Here is a 17,616-nt window from a genome sequence, read left to right on the forward strand (position 1 = left end):
CAATGTGAATGTAGGACTTTTTAACTCTAGATAAAGCCCTCGCACTTGGCCAACCCCAGGATAACTTTTCCACAGAACAAGTAATACGGGGAAGAGGGAGTGGGAGGTCCAGCAAACAACCAAATGTGATTCCATTTGGTCAGTTTGGGCTGAGCAATAACCACAGGCATCACCCTGGCTCGGGACAAATCCTTCAGAGGGCTGTGTAACAGTCACAAGCCTCAGTGACAGAGTCTCCTTCCTGCCACAGGTATGTGTAATTTGGCCAGAAAAAAAATAGTCCTCCATCCCTCATGGTCATAGAGACAGATGTAAAATACGAGGTCTGTCCAGAAGGTATCCAGCCATGTAATATGAAAAATAGAGACATTCATTGAAGAAGATGCAAGATACAAGAAACATTGTACACAGGACAATGACACCTCAGTCCCCTTCAAAGTACGCACCTTGGGACTTCACACAGGTCTCCCAGTCGCCATCAGCTGCCCCATTATGTTTTCCCGAATTTCACTGATGGTCTGAAATCTGTTCCCTTTCAAAGGTCATTTTAGTTTTAGAAAAAAACAGTAAGTCACAGGGTGCCAGACCTGGGCCATAGAGGGGCTGAGTCACATGGGTGATTTGATGTTTCACCAAAACACCCTGCATGAGATGTGATGTACGAATAGGCATGTTGCCGTGATGAAGCTCCCCAGTTGCTCGTAGCTGTGGCCTTCTGAATCACAAGTAGTTTCTGCCAAGAAAGGTTCAAGCTTAACACAAAATTGAATGCAGATTCATTGCTGTACTCACTCACTCATTTTGAATGTGGCAGCCACACAGTACACATGCTCATTCAACAGTGTCTACTGCCCCTACCGACTAGTACAGTGAAGTCATCAATGTTCACACATGTGCGTTCCAGTCCACTCTCCTTGGCTGCCAAGTTACATTGATGTCGCACAAACCATTCTCATTATATGAACAATGGCTGGACTTTTTCCGGACAGGCCTCGTTGTGTAATAGGAAAAATTTTCCCAAAGACCTGGTGAAGTGAGCATTGTTTTCATCATTTCTGGATCATTTCAGAAGTGTACTTTGCAAAGTCTCCCAGTGTCAAAATGATTCCAACACAAGGCTTACCACTTAGCCTTAAACATCTCACAGGCAATTCTGAACCAGACTGGGTTGCGGGGGGAAAGGAAACAGCAAAAACAAATGTGAACTTTTTTTTTCTTACTCTCCTAAGAGATTTGGCTCCAATCAGATTTGAGTTATTCAGTTGTTTGTTTTGGTTCTTATTGAGTGCCTTTCCTGGAAAAAGCACAAAGGACTTTGTAGACCTTAAAGAAAATTCCTAACTGTAAACAGCCAGTCTCTGAAACTGCTTTGAAAGATCACTGACACATAAATATTACATGTACCTATAAAACCTAAAAGGAAGGGACACACATCAGAATGAAAGAAGAAAAACGTCCTGAAAACAAACACCCTACCAGAGAAAAATCAAAAGGATACTTGGAGGCTGGGATGCAAAAGGAATGAAGGATGGAAGCTGGCCTCATTCTTACTTCTCCTTGACCGATGCAAAAGTCAGAAACTCTAATATTCTTATTTATCCAAATGAAAGTGCCCTTCAGGGTTCCCAGGGGTGTCCAACCTTTTGGCATCTCTGGGCCACTCTGGAAGACAAAGAGCTGTTTGGGACCACACATTAAAATACACAAACACTCACAAAAAAAAAATCTCATGTTTTAAGTAAATTTATGATTTTGTATTGGGCCGCATTCATCCTGGGCAGCATGCGGCCCACGGGCCGTGGGTTGGACACCCCTTTTTAAACTATCTGTTTCCATCTCTTTCCACTTGCTGAGCTGCTAGGATCCGCCCCAGTGTTTGGGTTAAGAGAAGGCTCCTCTGGGAGGCTGGAAATCCACACCCTGCAGAGCACACAGACAATAGGTCGCTGTAGACAGACTGGCTGACCGGACCTGGCTTGAGTCCCCAGCGAGATGGATGGTTAAAAATTTTGATGAGTTTCCTCCTGACCTTTGGACAAAGGAAGCCAGTGGACCAACCAGAGAGGCGTCTTTACTCTGAGCCTTTAATAGTCGGGACAAGAAGACGCTCCCCCTGGCTCTGCCTCTACCTGCCCTGTGGCCTTGAGAAGCCTTTCTGAGGCTCAGCGGTCTCAGGTGTTCAGCGAAAGGAGTGGGCTGTGTTCATGAAAAGTACGATTTATTTTCCTTTCATTTTGCTCAACAAGAGATTTTAAGCCATTCAGTGGGAGGAGATAATCTCCTATCTTTTCCATCTTTAAAGTCCTCTGGCGAGTACTCTAGCGATGTGTGAGCTAAGTAAGCATTATGAATTTTACAATCTAGGTGCTTTTTAAAAGAATTATGGAAAACGACCATTTCTGAGAAGCATGTAAACCTAATTTCCCTTCTCCCTTATTCTTTTCTCGCCCTGAATTCTATCAACTGTCATATGTCTGAAAAACAGAACAGCCATTAAAGGTGCTTTGGTAAGGGGGGGAAGCTGTGGAACATGCTCCCCCGAGAGTTAGAAAGGGGCAGAGCCTCACCCCCAAGCATAGGGCGGGCCCTGTTCTGGCTTCCCTCTGTGACTCACCCACAGGATTTAGGCACACAGAAGTTAAGGGGTGCAGGAGTTTGAGAACGAGGGCCAAGGAAGAATGGGCCAGGGGAGGGCTGGGGGAGGGCTACAGCCAAAGCTTGAATAGGCCTGTGGGTCCAGCTCCTGCAGCTCCTGGCTGATGGAAGAAACATCTGGGGAAGCAGGATTTGCCTAGCTTTCTGGAGCTGGTTCCTATACTTTATTTTTCAACTTAACCTCCCCACTAGCCAGCTTCTCTGTCTCTTCACTTCCAGGCAATTCATCTCTCCCTTTCTTTTCCAGCCAAAGTAGTTGCTGAATATACTGACACTTGATTATATTCTCTGGGCCTGTCCATTTTGCTAGCAATATGCTTCCATCCAAAAAGCCTATGGTGGCTCTGGCCAGTGTGTCTCGGTTGGTTGGAGTGTCGTCCCGTAACCGAAAGGTGGCAGGTTCGATTCCAGGTCTAGGGCACGTACCCAGGTTGTAGTTCAATCCACTGTCCGGGTACATGCAAGAGGCAGTTCGTCAACATTTCTCTCTCACATCGATGTTTCTCTCTCCCCCTTCTTCTCTCTCTAAAAGCAAAGAAAAATTGCCCTCTGTCCTTACCCAGTGTCACCACACTTGGCACTAAAATGTCCTCAATAACTCTTCCACTTACTCCCTGGAAGCCACTGTCACCCCAGGCTTCTGACCTCACCATTCCCTTGACATGGACCTCCCCAGAGTCTCCGATGCAGTAATTTCATCCAGTGACCTTTCCAAGTCATCATCCTCTTTCATTTCTCTGGAGCATCTGATATTGTTAACCACCATCTTGAAATCCTTTCTCTCCTGGTTTTCCTCCTATCTCCCCGTTTCCTTCCCTGGCTCTTCTGTTCATTCCCTGAACGGCAGCGTCCTCTGGTGCTCGCAAGTCCTCTTTCTCTTTTTCTCTCTCTCACTCATGTCATCTCTGGCATCACTCTAGCTCCCACTCAATGTAATGATTCTGGAAGGACTAATCTCAAAGCATAACATTCTTTCTCCCAGCACCCAAGGGTCCGTACTCTCTGGACCTAACTTACCTTTCCAGCCACGTTGTTTTCTCAGTGTCTTCCTGGGAAGCAGTGCGATACCCTCCAAGGAGCAAGGGCGTGGAGGCAGAGAGCTATGATTACAAATATTGGCTGCCTTGTTTGCTGGCCATGGCATCTTAGGCAAATTCTCTGAACACTTTTTTCTCACCTGTAAAAGGAGAATAAAAATAGTACTTAAAAGAGATATTTTTAATTTTCTTATTGAAATATAACTGACATACAACATTATGTTAGTTTCGGGTGTACAATATTGGGATTCAGTATTGGTCTGTACTGTGATGTGACCACCACAAGTGTAGTTAACATTCGTCACCATACATAGTTACAAAGTTTTATTTTCTTGTGATGTAATTCTCAAGGTTGACTCTCAGAGCCCCTTTGAAATTCACAGTATTATTAATGATAGTCTCCATGCTGCACAGTACACCCCCTAGACTTACTTATTTTATAATTGGCAGTTTGTACCTTTTAACTCCCTTCACCCATTTTACCCACTCTCGACACCCCCGCCTCTGGCAACCACCAATCTCTTCCCAAAGAGACATTTTTGGCACTTCAACATAGCGTGTCTGGCACCTCACAAGTACTCAGCAGCTAGAAGTTACTATTATTTTTATCTTGGTGATAATACGAACAACCACAAACTTTTAAATCAACTACCCCATACTGTGCACAGGACAACGTGGGTTGAGGGGAAGCTGTGGGAGCTGGCAGCCCGCACCATTAACTGGGGTGAGGACAGAGGGAAGGGAGTCACTCCGGGTATTTCTCGGGCCCATCCAGTTAGTGTAAACCCACTGCCCCACACGCTGTTCCCCCTGGATACAAACCCATGGGGCGGAGCTGGCCTGATGATGAGGGCTGGGAGGCTGCCCAGTACAGAGCCTCAGCTTAAACCTGTCTGTAGGAACTTCGCTTCCAGGACGAATGACTATTGCAAACGGATATATTATACGTGGATCTTAGGAGTAAACTGAAGTACTTCACATGCATTATCTCAACAGAATCTCTAAGAATAACCCTATGAAGTAAGTATTAATTTGAGTCTGATAATGGGAGTGAGAAAACTGAGGGTTGAGATTAAAAGTTTGCCCGAAGTCACAGAACTAGTACGTGACAGAGCCGAAACTCGAACCCGGGTTTGCCCAGGTCCAGAGCTCAAATGCCTCCTCCCCATTTTACTCTGGTGCTTTCATTCTCAGGCAGACTGAAACACACAGGCCCACATAACGAGTGCATGGTGGCTCGGGCTGACGTTAAAATTACTGGCATCTGTTCTGCCTATTTCCAGGCAGAATAGAACCTCTCCCATTGATGTTACAAAGCAACTCCACCACAGAATCAACCCTGGTCACCACCAAACATTCAAACTAACTATTAGAAAGTGATGTTACAGAGAAAAGAGCTGTTTCTGATGTTAAATCACTTCCAGAGAAGTGCCGCTGAACTCCGAGCCAATGTGGCGAACAATTGGTTGAAACCCCCCTAGAATGTGATTGCCTAAGCCAAAAGGCACTTAGTTCGGCTACAGTCTTTGAAAATGTCCATAACCTCCTAAAATAAAATGGTTGTGGCCTTTAGGCTTTTGAAATGTAATCATTTCCATTTATGAGTGGAGTCCCTTGTTTCACAATTCTGTTTATCTAAGAATGAGTAAAATGCACAAGAAAGGAAAATGGTCTTTGGAGTCCAACAGATTCCTGTCAACAGCCAAGTCCAGACACTAGAAAGTCTCAGTTTCGTATGCTCTCCAGGGCTCTTGTGTCCGATTCAGGCAGAGGCTGCTGCTGGAAAGTCTTGTTCACTTACCCAGCCAACGGCCGGGGACAGCAGAGGATCGAGCAGAGGAGGGTGTGGAGCCTCGGGGACCAGAGCAATTGCACATCCCACTTGCACACGAGGGGGCTTCATGCTTTGAAAACTGTGGACCCTGTTGAAGGCTGAACGAAAGCCGCCACTTCTTCCCAGAAGATTGCTCCGACTTTGGAGTCAGACACAGCCGGATTTGAATCGGCCTCAGCACCTCGCAGCAGTGCTTTTTGAGACAAGCTGCTTACCCATGAATGCCTACATCTCTTGGTCGTAAAATGGAGAAATCTAGCATGAATCTCACAGGATTGTGATGAGGGTTAAGTAAATCGATGCCGTCAGCACCTAGAGAGCAGACAGGGACTGGAGAGTGGTCATTCAGAAGAGACTCTGGAATCTGAATTTACAAGCTACTAACTGTGGGATCACTTAACTGCTCTCATCCTCAGGTTCCCCTCTGTCAAATGGGGGTACTAGTCATAGTGACCAATTTTATTGGGTTGTTGTGAGGATGAAATGAGTTCATAGGTATGAAGTATTTATAGCATAACACATAAACACTCCAAGAAATCGTAGCCTGCATTATGATCTCAGTGTCTGGCAAATGGCAGGTATTCAATCGTGCATGCTATCTATTATTAAGCTCAGATGACAAGCATCTAGCGTAGGAGCTATGTCTTCTTTTTCCATGGTTCTTGCATGGCTCATATACTATTCTGTATGGTACTCTTTGCAGTATTTGCAGTATCAGTTGACTGATGCAACCTGCTGTTAAAATATATCCCACACAATTGGCTGCACATGAAAACAGAATAAACCGATGACATGGCCCAAGCTCTAGAGTGACTTACATGTCAATGAATCTTGCTAAGACAGTAGCCATGCAGAGTATTTACCCAATAAATAACAGTCAGTGAATCTTACATTTTTCTCTGGCTGGTATTTCCAAAGCATCTTCTGAAGCAGAGTGTTCACTTCTCTGTGTTGTGTAAGTCAGAGTTGCTCCAGCAGGTTCTTCAGACACACTGTGGTCTTCATCATGCAAGGAGCAGGGGCCCAGATCACTCAGTAATTGTCTGATCCAGAAGGCATATTCTTGCGTTCCAGAGGTTCTCAAAGTGAAGCCTCCATTCCAGGATCATCCTCATCCCTGGGAACTTGTCAGAAATGCAGACTCTCTGACCTACACAATCAGAAGCCCTGGCCCTGGCTGGTGTGGCTCAGTGGATTGAGTGCTGGCCTGCAAACCAGAGGGTGGCTGGTTGGATTCCCATTCAGGGCACATGCCTGGGTTGTGGGCCAGGTCCCCAGTAGGGGGCGCGCAAGAGGCAACCACACAGAGATGCTCCTCTCCATCTCTTTCTCCCTCTCTTCCCCGCTTTCTAAAAATAAAAATAAATCTAAAATCTTAGAAAAAAGAAAGAAACTCCGGAAGTACAGGGCTTCACCCTGTGTGCTTTAGTGAGCCCTCCAGGGGGTTTCAATGCCTGCTCTGGTGTAGAATATGTTGGTCAGTACTTGAGATTCAAAGAGCATGTCAGCCCTCCAGCAATTCTCATCTCAAAACCATGCTTCCAAAGAGACAAAGCACCTGGTAATGTCCCCCTGTCACCCAGAGCACCCCTCTAATTTCAGTAGGGCCAGAATCTGCTTCGTTATTCCTTACGGGGCTGAGGGCAGATGCCACTGTACAGAAACTGCTCTTCTGCAGACAGTGGTGTCCAGCCAGCATCGGCAAACGCACAGCGAAGGAGTTTTGTGAAAGGGCGGCAGTCTTGTGTCCAGGCGTAGGAAAGGAGCTGCAGGGACTCCAGGGGGAGGGGCGGGCTGATTGCATAAATATGAACTTCAGTGCTTTTGTACCACCTGCTATTGGAACCCCTTCCTGTCCTGAGGAATGTGGCTCTGCTTTTTATCTGTGCGTCAACTTCAAGTTGGGCTCCGAAGTAGAGCATTCATACCCTGTTCAGGGTAGAGGCCCAAAGTCCAGAGGGATCCACGCGGCACACAAATGTCAGCAGCCGTCACGCGGTCCACACCTCGTGTCCTGTGGTAAGCACTTGTGTGCAGTCAGCAGGAGATGGGAGGTCAGCAGTAAGTTGTGTCACCCAGAGGAGTCACGTCGAACGTGTTAGCACCTAAGGTATAACTTCCAAAGGTGGAAAGAGATATGGTCACTGAGTCTGTCGTCCATATCTGTCTGCCACCTACATAATTAGAATTTTTTAAAACCCTACCCTGGTTCATCGCTTTCCTATTTCAAGTTCATATATCTAAAAGCTTCACGTGTCCCCACTTTGTATTCATCGCTCAGGTGGAAGAAGCCACCACCGTCAGCCTGGCCTCTCTGTCAGCATTTTAGACGGTACTGCAATAGTCCCATCTGACTCATAGCTCAATGACTCACATCTAAAACGTCTCCCCTACCGTTGCTCTTCAGAAATTTCCAAGGGAAGAGGCCCAGTCAGACTGTAGAGTAGTAATGTATCAACTTCTACATCAACTTTGATTTTTCTCCCCCCCCCCCCCGCCCACTCCAAATTATATAATTTTTAAAACAGCACTGGGGCAGATGTGTGTTTACTTTGAGAAGTAAAAATGTTAACATTTAAACTGAAAGCCTGTTTCAGTTTTAAGGTACTTAATTGCCTTACAGCATATAATAAACCAAGCCCATCTTGTCATTCAACTAATGGAGGGAGTGATAAAGAGATAGGAGCCCAGGACCCTATTCATTCCAGTTTCCCTTTGTACTGGGTTTACTTTGGCACTGGGCCTCATGTGTATTTTACACTTCTTTACATTTCGTACATCCCTGTATGACAAATACTTGTCAAACAGAAACTGAACAGATTTATAACCCCTTAACTTGCAATGAGCCAAAATTGAACTGCCAAAACTTTATGACTTCATTTTCTTTCATAGTTTTCCACTACATTGGTTCAAACAGACAAACCCCGCTTGAGGTCAAGCAGAGGTCATTTCACTTTCATTACTAAAATATAATTTACAATATGCCAGACCTAAACAAGTTTAGCCTAAAGGGTTTGTATAATGTAAACCATCTGTTCCTCAACAATACAGCTAATTTCCTGCCGTTACCGTACAGTCTACCGACTGCTTCTTTAAGGGTTTTTATGATTTTTTAACTAGTTCAGGATTTATGTAAAATTTGAAAATGAGTCTGTAGTTAAGACTCATTTGTACCAAGTAACTTGAGCATTTTAAAAATGCAAATCACTGTGTAAATTGTTCCCCTGAAACCAAGCTCTGGGCAGTTTTTTCTGGGTACTTCTATGCCGGCTGCTGCACAGGTGTTCGAAGGAAGGATTTGGGTTGCTTTTCAGGCTTCTTTCTGAAGCAACCCCCCGAATTTGGCTATGACTAGGTCTGGCGAACTCCTCCTCCCTTTTTATAGGCTGGAGAAGACTTGAGACTCTGCGAGATGGCCCGCCAGGTACTATTTATTGGTGAGACGCGACAAGACACACTTGGGGTTGAAACACACTCCTCTTCCGTGTGTCTGAACAGGGAGGAAGGACAGTTATAATTCCACTATGTGACCAACACCAAAGGCTGACCTGGCAGCCCTGCGTGGTATCAGGCCCCGGGCTGAGCCTTCAAAGGCACTTTGAGTCAAACTGGGGTGACTGGCCAGCAGGCTTCTCTCAGACAGAATGGCCTGGCGCACAGCAGTGGGCCTTGCCCACGCAAGGGCAGCTCTCTGGGCTCTCCTGGAAATTCTTGATACTTTTTCCTTTTTAATTTTTTAAACAGGTTTATTGGTTTTCTTTCTTTTTTTTAGAGAGAGAGAGAAGCTTTGATGTGAGAAAGTAATATCAATCGGGTGCTTCCCATACACGCCCCAACTGGGGATCGAACCTGCAACATTTTGGCATATAGGATGATGCTCCAACCAACTGAGCCACACGGATCAGGGCAAATGCTTGATGCTTTTTAAAACCTCTTTCTTCATCTGTAAAATGGCAAGAGTAAAAGTTCTTCTTCCAAAGGCAAATACAAAAGAACTAATTTGCTCACCTCGGTGCAGGAGAATGCAGCCAGGCTTGTTAGTCGTGAAGGCCAAGGGGCTGCATGTCAGGCTGGTGCCATGGTCCCGTCCAGCCCCTCTCCTTTCCTGGTCCCCAGAAGTTTGGCCCGCTTGCTTCCTCTTCCCATCTGCCACCACCCTGTCCTCCACATGGGCTCTGCCCCTCTACCTCTGTCCTCATCACCCACCCTTAGTCTCCAAAATAAAGTCTCTGTCATTTTTTCAAGAATTTTTTTTAAAAAGCTAACAACTATAGGAGACCAGAGAAAGATGAACAAGAGGAAACTTAGCATGTTTTTTAAAAAAACATACAGGGAATTATAGAAGACTGTCTAGAACTTCTTAGGCTATAAATGTATCTAAGCCATTTGCATTTACTCCACTTCCTAGATTACTTTCCTAATAAGGAAAATAAGATTGATTTAAAGAGTATTTAATAGGTAGAAATTGCTTTCATACATTGTTGCATCTAATCCCTACCCTAACCATGGAAGCTAAATATTATTTCAGAGCTATGGAAATAGAGGTTCAGAAAAGTGCAGAAATTCTCCCAAGATCAGCCAGCTCATAGGTAGGACGCACCCCACAGGGCTGCTGTATTAAATGAGTTACTATGTGTTCAGTGCGAAGAACAGTGTTTCACACATAGTATGTGCTGTGTAAGTATTAACTATGAATAGAAAGCAGCAGTTCCACGATGCACATCCAGATTTGCATGAGTCCGAGCTCACTCGGTTTGAATGACACCACGCTGCCAATGGTTTAATTTCAGCAGGGGCAGGAGAAAGGGAGTGGTAATTCCTCATTGTATCGGTCTAATAGTCCTTGGGTTTAGTTCCTAATTCCCATTTTCCCTCCAAAGAAGTGTAGTACTCAGTCCTTTGTCCTTCTCTATCCCCCAAAGCCAGGGGACCCTGTTTAGATCAAAAAGTAATGCCTTTCAAGGGACCTTCACAAAAATTAGGATCATTTACATCATTAGGAAAAGTTCTGATGGAAATCCGAATTTTGATGTCATGCAGGGAGAATTCACCTCAGCTTGCTCTTGCCACAAAAGCAAAATCATCTGCGCGCTGCAAAAGAAAAAAGTAGGGATGGTTCAGGGGGTGACTTTTCCAGTTACCTGCATACTGTTCCCCCAAAGGAATTCCATGGCACCCACAAGAATCCAGCCTCCAGAAGCAAATGGAAAAACAGTGGATGAACCTGTGATTGGAGAGGAAATTTCCTGATTCAATTAGATGGAAAGATTGGTCATATGTTTTTTTAATTATTTACCTTTTTGAATTGGTAATATATTTGCCTGGTTCAAAATTTTGAAAGAATAAAAAAGCATGAAGTGAAAAATCTTCCACTGCCATCTGCCACTCCTCCTTGTCACCTCTGTCCCCTCCCAATAACCACTGCTGTTTCCTGTGCATCCTTTCAGGGTTTCTTTTTTGCATATGGAAAGGCATATGAATGTATTCCTTTCTTCCCCTTTTGCACACAAAGGCAGAATACAGCATTAACTGATTTTTTTTAACTTAGCAATAGGATTTGGGAGGTCTTTCCACACCAGTACATAGAAAGAGTACTCACTCGTTCTTAATATGTGTATATACTATTTTATGAACTGGTTCCACCATAATTAATCTGATGTCTCCTCTAGGTAAATGTTTAAGTTATTTCTTATCTTTTGTATTACAGGCAATACTATAATGAATCAAATAGATCAATCAGCTTTAATTTACTGAATGTTTCAGACAGTGTATTAGCCTTACTTTCAGTAGAAGTAACTTTCCTATAAGACATTTTCAAATACAAACCCCATAAACTCTGCTTGAACGAATGCATAAGACCTATTTATAATAATGTTACTTGCAGAGAAGAATTAATGTTTCAAAATCCTCGATTCCATTTTGTCCTTTTAACTGGGTATTTTGCTGCAGGTTTATTTACACTTATAATTAGGTTAGTGGGCATTTTTGCCCTGGAAAATATCAGCCTAGCACAGAGCTGATCATCATGAACTCTTAATTAGATGAATTTGGATTAGAGAAGTTGCTCTTTACTTAGTTTTCTAAACTGTTGTTTTAAACTCCGTGTGGAGAGCTCTGCATTCCGTGTGGATGTGCAGCATCGTCAGCGTCAATGGAGAGCCTCAGAGCAGGATTCTTTCCCTACAAAATGAGGATGTAAAGTGCAGGGAGTATTTTAAAAATCAGTTTATGTACAAGTGCATTGCTTTTATGACTTTTTCCCTAACAAATTAGACTAAATGTCAGGGTAGATCTGAGGTGAATTTTAAAAAATAGGAAAACACATAACACCACAGACATTTACTGCCAAGATCAAATGTCACAACTTAATACTTGTTTTTCCTGTGAGGTACATGCTTTCCCCTGTCTTTTCTAAGGCCAGTCGGTAAACAGCCCACTTGCAAAGCTGTAGGAATATCGGTTGGTATGAAGGGAAATGCAAGAAGTTGAAATCTGATTAAGACAAAATATGTTCATAAAAAGATAGCAACAGCAAGGGAATAACGGGAAAAGTTAAATAGCAGTTACCGTGTGCCAGACACCATGCTGAGTACTTTACAAATGCTAACACATTACAAGTTCACAAGAACCCTACAAGCTAAGTACAATCATATCAAGTATTATTCCACTTTGTAGACAAAGGAACTGTGGCATGAGGTGGTTAGATGCTGTGCCCAAGGTCACACAGCTGGTGAGTGGAGAATGCAGGAGTCGAAACCTGACTGCCTGGCTTAGCGGTCACGTGTGTCGCCACCTCTTACATGTAGTGGCATTCAGACTATAAAGTCACGAGGACTCCAGAGGAGGCAAAGAGCACAGCAGGCAGAGAAAGCTTCAGAGGACACAAGGATCTGATAAGTAGAGAGGAGCACATTCTAAACCTTCCCACCTCTACTGTCCACCTCAGGAGGAGAGTCTTTCATTTTGGTTCCTCTGGCTTTTTGTGCAATAAATATCCTAAAAATAGGCGAGCGAACAAAGGTATTGGGTGAGAACGTGCATGGCATTTGGGGGTGAGCAGTGAGGAGACCCACTGACCTGTAGTGACCCTATCACACACAGGAGTAGCAAGGGTAGGAGGGTGAGGACCAAGTCACAAACATGCTAAGTGCCAGGCTAAGAATTAAGGCCGTATCATCTGCAGCGTGCTTTTCACACTCTAACGTTCACTGAACTCACCTGGGGTTTATTAAATGCACATTCTGATTTATTAGGTCTGAGGGAGCCCACACGTCCTCATTCGTAGTAAGCTGCCAGTGATGCTGCTGTTGCTGGTCCCAAGACCACACCTGGACTAGCAAGACTCTAGGCAACAGCAGGAAACCATTGTTGGAGCACGGGTGTAGATGGGGGGATGGGGAGTAGTGGACAGAAAGTTGCCCATGGCACCTCCCCTTCGTTGCAGCCAACTATTTAAACCATATAGACCTATAATATTTTAATCTAATTTATAGAAACTTTCTGTTCCCCACCTCCTCCTTCCAGATGGCCAAGTAAGTGCCTTAAGAAACGTGTTAACCCACATGTTTCCTTCTTTCCTACAGAGCAAGGCTAAGGAGCTGCCACTCTCTGCTGTACGCTTTATGGAAGAATTGGGTGAGTGCGCCTTTGGAAAGATCTATAAAGGCCATCTCTATCTCCCAGGCATGGACCATGCTCAGTTGGTTGCTATAAAGACCTTAAAAGACTATAACAACCCCCAACAATGGACAGAATTTCAACAGGAAGCCTCCCTGATGGCCGAACTCCACCACCCCAACATCGTCTGCCTTCTCGGTGCTGTCACTCAGGAACAGCCCGTGTGTATGCTTTTTGAGTATATGAATCAGGGGGACCTCCATGAGTTCCTCATCATGCGATCCCCACATTCGGATGTTGGCTGTAGCAGTGATGAAGATGGGACTGTAAAATCCAGCCTGGATCACGGAGATTTTCTGCACATTGCAATTCAGATTGCAGCTGGCATGGAATATCTGTCCAGTCATTTCTTTGTCCACAAGGACCTTGCGGCTCGCAATATTTTAATCGGAGAGCAACTTCATGTAAAGATTTCAGACCTTGGGCTTTCCAGAGAAATATACTCCGCTGATTACTACAGGGTGCAGAGCAAGTCTTTGCTGCCCATTCGCTGGATGCCCCCCGAAGCCATCATGTATGGCAAATTCTCCTCTGATTCAGATATCTGGTCTTTTGGGGTTGTCTTGTGGGAGATTTTCAGTTTCGGACTCCAGCCGTATTATGGATTTAGTAACCAGGAAGTGATCGAAATGGTGAGGAAACGACAGCTGTTACCTTGCTCCGAAGACTGCCCGCCCAGAATGTACAGCCTCATGACAGAATGCTGGAATGAGATTCCTTCTCGGAGACCGAGATTTAAAGACATTCATGTCCGGCTTCGGTCCTGGGAGGGACTCTCAAGTCACACCAGCTCTACCACCCCTTCGGGGGGAAACGCCACCACGCAGACAACCTCCCTCAGTGCCAGCCCCGTGAGCAATCTCAGTAACCCCAGATATCCCAATTATATGTTCCCGAGCCAGGGTATCACACCACAGGGCCAGATTGCTGGTTTCATTGGCCCGCCGATACCTCAGAACCAGAGATTCATCCCCATCAACGGCTACCCAATACCTCCTGGCTATGCAGCGTTTCCAGCTGCCCACTATCAGCCACCAGGTCCCCCCAGAGTGATTCAGCACTGCCCACCTCCCAAGAGCCGGTCCCCAAGCAGTGCCAGTGGGTCGACTAGCACTGGCCATGTGACCAGCTTGCCCTCATCAGGATCCAATCAGGAAGCAAACATTCCTTTACTACCACACATGTCAATTCCAAACCATCCTGGTGGAATGGGTATCACCGTTTTTGGCAACAAATCTCAAAAACCCTACAAAATAGACTCAAAGCAACCATCTTTGCTAGGAGACTCCAATATTCATGGACACACCGAATCTATGATTTCTGCAGAATTATAAAATACACAACTTTTGTAAATGCGGTACACAGAAAAAACTAGAAAGCCGTAGAAAAGATTTATATGCAAATGTTTTTATGAAAGTACGGTTCTCATTTAGCAGATACTGCAACAGGTGTCTTCTGTGAAGTCTCACTGTGTCTGACCAAGCAGGGCAGACACCAGCAGAAAGGGATGCTGTGGGACTAAGGCCTCACAGGGTGTACGCGCGGCACAGGGGTCGGCACAGCTGGTTTCAAGTACGGAGACCTACAGACCAGTGAAGAGGAAAAGATCCTTGTGATCATGCATCAAACCAAAAAGGAAAGTCGCATGGTGCTTTGTGTATTTCACTTTGAGTCACCATGACCGGTCTGTCCCCAAAATGTATATACCGTAGCGACTGTCTACCTGCTGTCTTTTCTTCAGGACATATGTTCAGGAATTATGTTGATTCCATTTAGACTGTGCATCTTTGTGTGGAAATGATGTGCAGAATCAATGAGGAAACCTTAGGTCAAATTTGAAGTCCCACAGGGAAATGAGCCATAAGACAAGAGTTAAGTTTCCCTGAAGCCTTCTGCACAGTGGGGCTTCTTTGGGAAGGCGCAGAGTGTGGCTCTTTGTGAATCTCCTCTGCTGATCATGAAGGCCTTTTCTAAATTTTCTTTTTCCGCAGTGCATTTACACAAGCCCTTGAAAAAAAAATATGGGGCTTCAGACCATAAGAAGGCTAGATGTGGATATTGGAATTGATTACTGGCTGGTAGTGATAGTTTATTTCGTTGTATTAGAAATGAGGCACCAAAGGAAGCACAGTCAGGAAAACGGCCCCTCGGCCTAGATCAGCATCCCTGGGAGAGGACCAAGGGTTCTCATGGGGACAGCCTTGCGGGAGCTTCCCTGGACTGATAACATTGAAGAATAGAGGTGTGGCTGCAGACCAGCACAGCAGTGCTTGCAACTTCCTGCCTCCGAGGTGTTCGGTGGACTCTGGGAAAGTAGGAAACTATGACACCAATATCTAGTTAATTTAAAGTTGCTCTCACTTTTTTTTTTCTGATCCGGGAATGTTCACAGATTTCATTTCAGTACTGAGAGCTATGACAATTTATTCATAGGGTTAGTTAGAATCCAAAGACTATGAATTCTATTTTGTAAAATATTACAGTGTTTTTAAGAAACAAGTACTGAGTTCTGACTTCAAAACTTACCATGAACTGAATTTTTTTAGCTGATAAATAGAAGCAACATGATTGTTTTTGCCTTAGTTAGAGGAAGGTACCCAATGGGCATCACATGCATTTACCTGTTAGCCATCTTCTGCCAAGTTTAGAGTTCCTATGGATGGGTTTCAAGTTTTATATAGGAAGGAATGTTATAGTTGACTTTTCTCTTGTTAAAAAATAGCTCCTTTATTCTAAGAACAATGTCTCCAAGTCTCTCTCTCTTTTTTATGAGAGATTTACCGGATATAAAGTAATTCCTGGAAATGATATTTGATGAGGAGAAAGTAAGAGAGTTAGAAGCACACTGATGTTTCACTTTTTAAAAAAATTCAATTAGGATGAGAAATCACAAAAATACGTTTACCAAAATGTGCTGCAATTTTCCTACATACTGAATCTTCAGACAACAAACATGGACACATAGGTACTGTGAACTTAAAGAATTGGCTATATCCAAATTCATTCAGAGATAAATTAAGACATATTTTTCTGGCATAAATAAGCTGGTTCAGAAGTTACATTTCTTAACTTTAGGTAGAGGAGAATATTTGTATCCTTTTGTTGCTATGCAACTGTTTAATGATGAAGATTCAAACCACAATTTTGTATATCATATGACAATCAATTATTTTCCAAGAATATTTATTATCTCAAGTAAACACAATTTCAGTGAATCTGAGTTTTTCTAGGAATCCCTTAAAGGGAAATTAGCATTCCATGAGCCAGTAAAATACCTACTCTGGAAAAACATTGCTATGGTTAAAAAGTAAATTCAAGTTAGTTTTTTATAAAGAACTATAACATTTATTTTAAGCATTTTATAATTACTGAAGTCATTAAGGTGAGCAAACTAAATTTCAAAACCACTTGTAATAATGTATTTTATAATAGCACTGTGATGCTACATAACACAGTCCCTTTTGTATTAAAATAGTATTTTTTTCCACAAACTGAAAAATACCTTGCTTTGTTGACAATGTTTTTTTGTAAGATGACTTTATTTTCAAATCTTTTCTTTTTTTTTGCACAAAACTATTGTTTATGGTTTGTATCACAGAAGTGAAAATATATCTTTGCATTTTTATATCTGGCCTGTTTCCTTGTTTCCTTTGTTTGGTTGTTTTTAACTCAATATAGATTTTCTTTAAATATATAATGGCAATATTCAGATATCTCACCCTCCCATATCTTTTCATTTTCACTGCATGCATTTAATCACTGTATTACTTAATGTTTGATTTGTTATTATGGGCATTTAAAATAGACAAGCATGGAATTGTAATGACGAAAAGGCGATTTTATATGGAGGATATACGCGTTTGTATTTCACACACCAGAGATGATATTACACACTGATTATTTTATGCTGCTGTTTATTAAAAATGTTTACCATAAGATATTACTTCCTGAATATCACTATCATGAAGGTATTTGGGAATTTTAATACTATTTCTCCCAATGATTGACATTTCATAGAAAGAGGAATCGTAATTCCTATTTACTGCTATTTCATTGACATAATTTTTTTAAATAGGCTTTTAAGAAATAGACCTGGGCATTCTTTTGCTAGTGACCACAGGTTGCAGGGAGAGCCCCAATGATTTCATGAGCATATATTACCCACCTATGTATGGCAAGATTTTAATTTTTAAAGTCAAAATAATATATTAAATAATTACAATCAAAAGGAAGGTAAAAATTGGGTTTAAAAGTTGCATCCTTTTCTGCCTTGATGTTTCCATGTGCACTTAGATATCGAAAACCATGCCTTAGAATTCTGAAAAGGAAAAAGCTGTGTACATCTTCTGTTCAACTTAGTTCCAGCCATATTGATAAAATAAATGTGACCATTGAATCGTCACAGCTTACCTT

General features: G+C 43.3%; 1 protein-coding gene across 1 annotated transcript in view; it reads left to right on the forward strand.

Moving 5' to 3' along the window:
• The window catches only part of ROR1 (receptor tyrosine kinase like orphan receptor 1), a 375,382-nt gene extending 358,548 nt beyond the window's left edge, over positions 1–16,834 (forward strand). Inside the window, exon 9 of the mRNA XM_053921513.1 lies at positions 13,110–16,834. Coding sequence (XP_053777488.1) covers positions 13,110–14,537 — 1,428 coding nt within the window. The 3' untranslated portion in view covers positions 14,538–16,834. The remainder of the gene's footprint in view (positions 1–13,109) is intronic.
• The last annotated feature ends 782 nt before the right edge of the window (positions 16,835–17,616 follow it).

The sequence above is a fragment of the Desmodus rotundus genome, chromosome 3, assembly GCF_022682495.2.
Source record: "Desmodus rotundus isolate HL8 chromosome 3, HLdesRot8A.1, whole genome shotgun sequence".
Taxonomy (NCBI): Eukaryota; Metazoa; Chordata; class Mammalia; order Chiroptera; family Phyllostomidae; genus Desmodus; species Desmodus rotundus.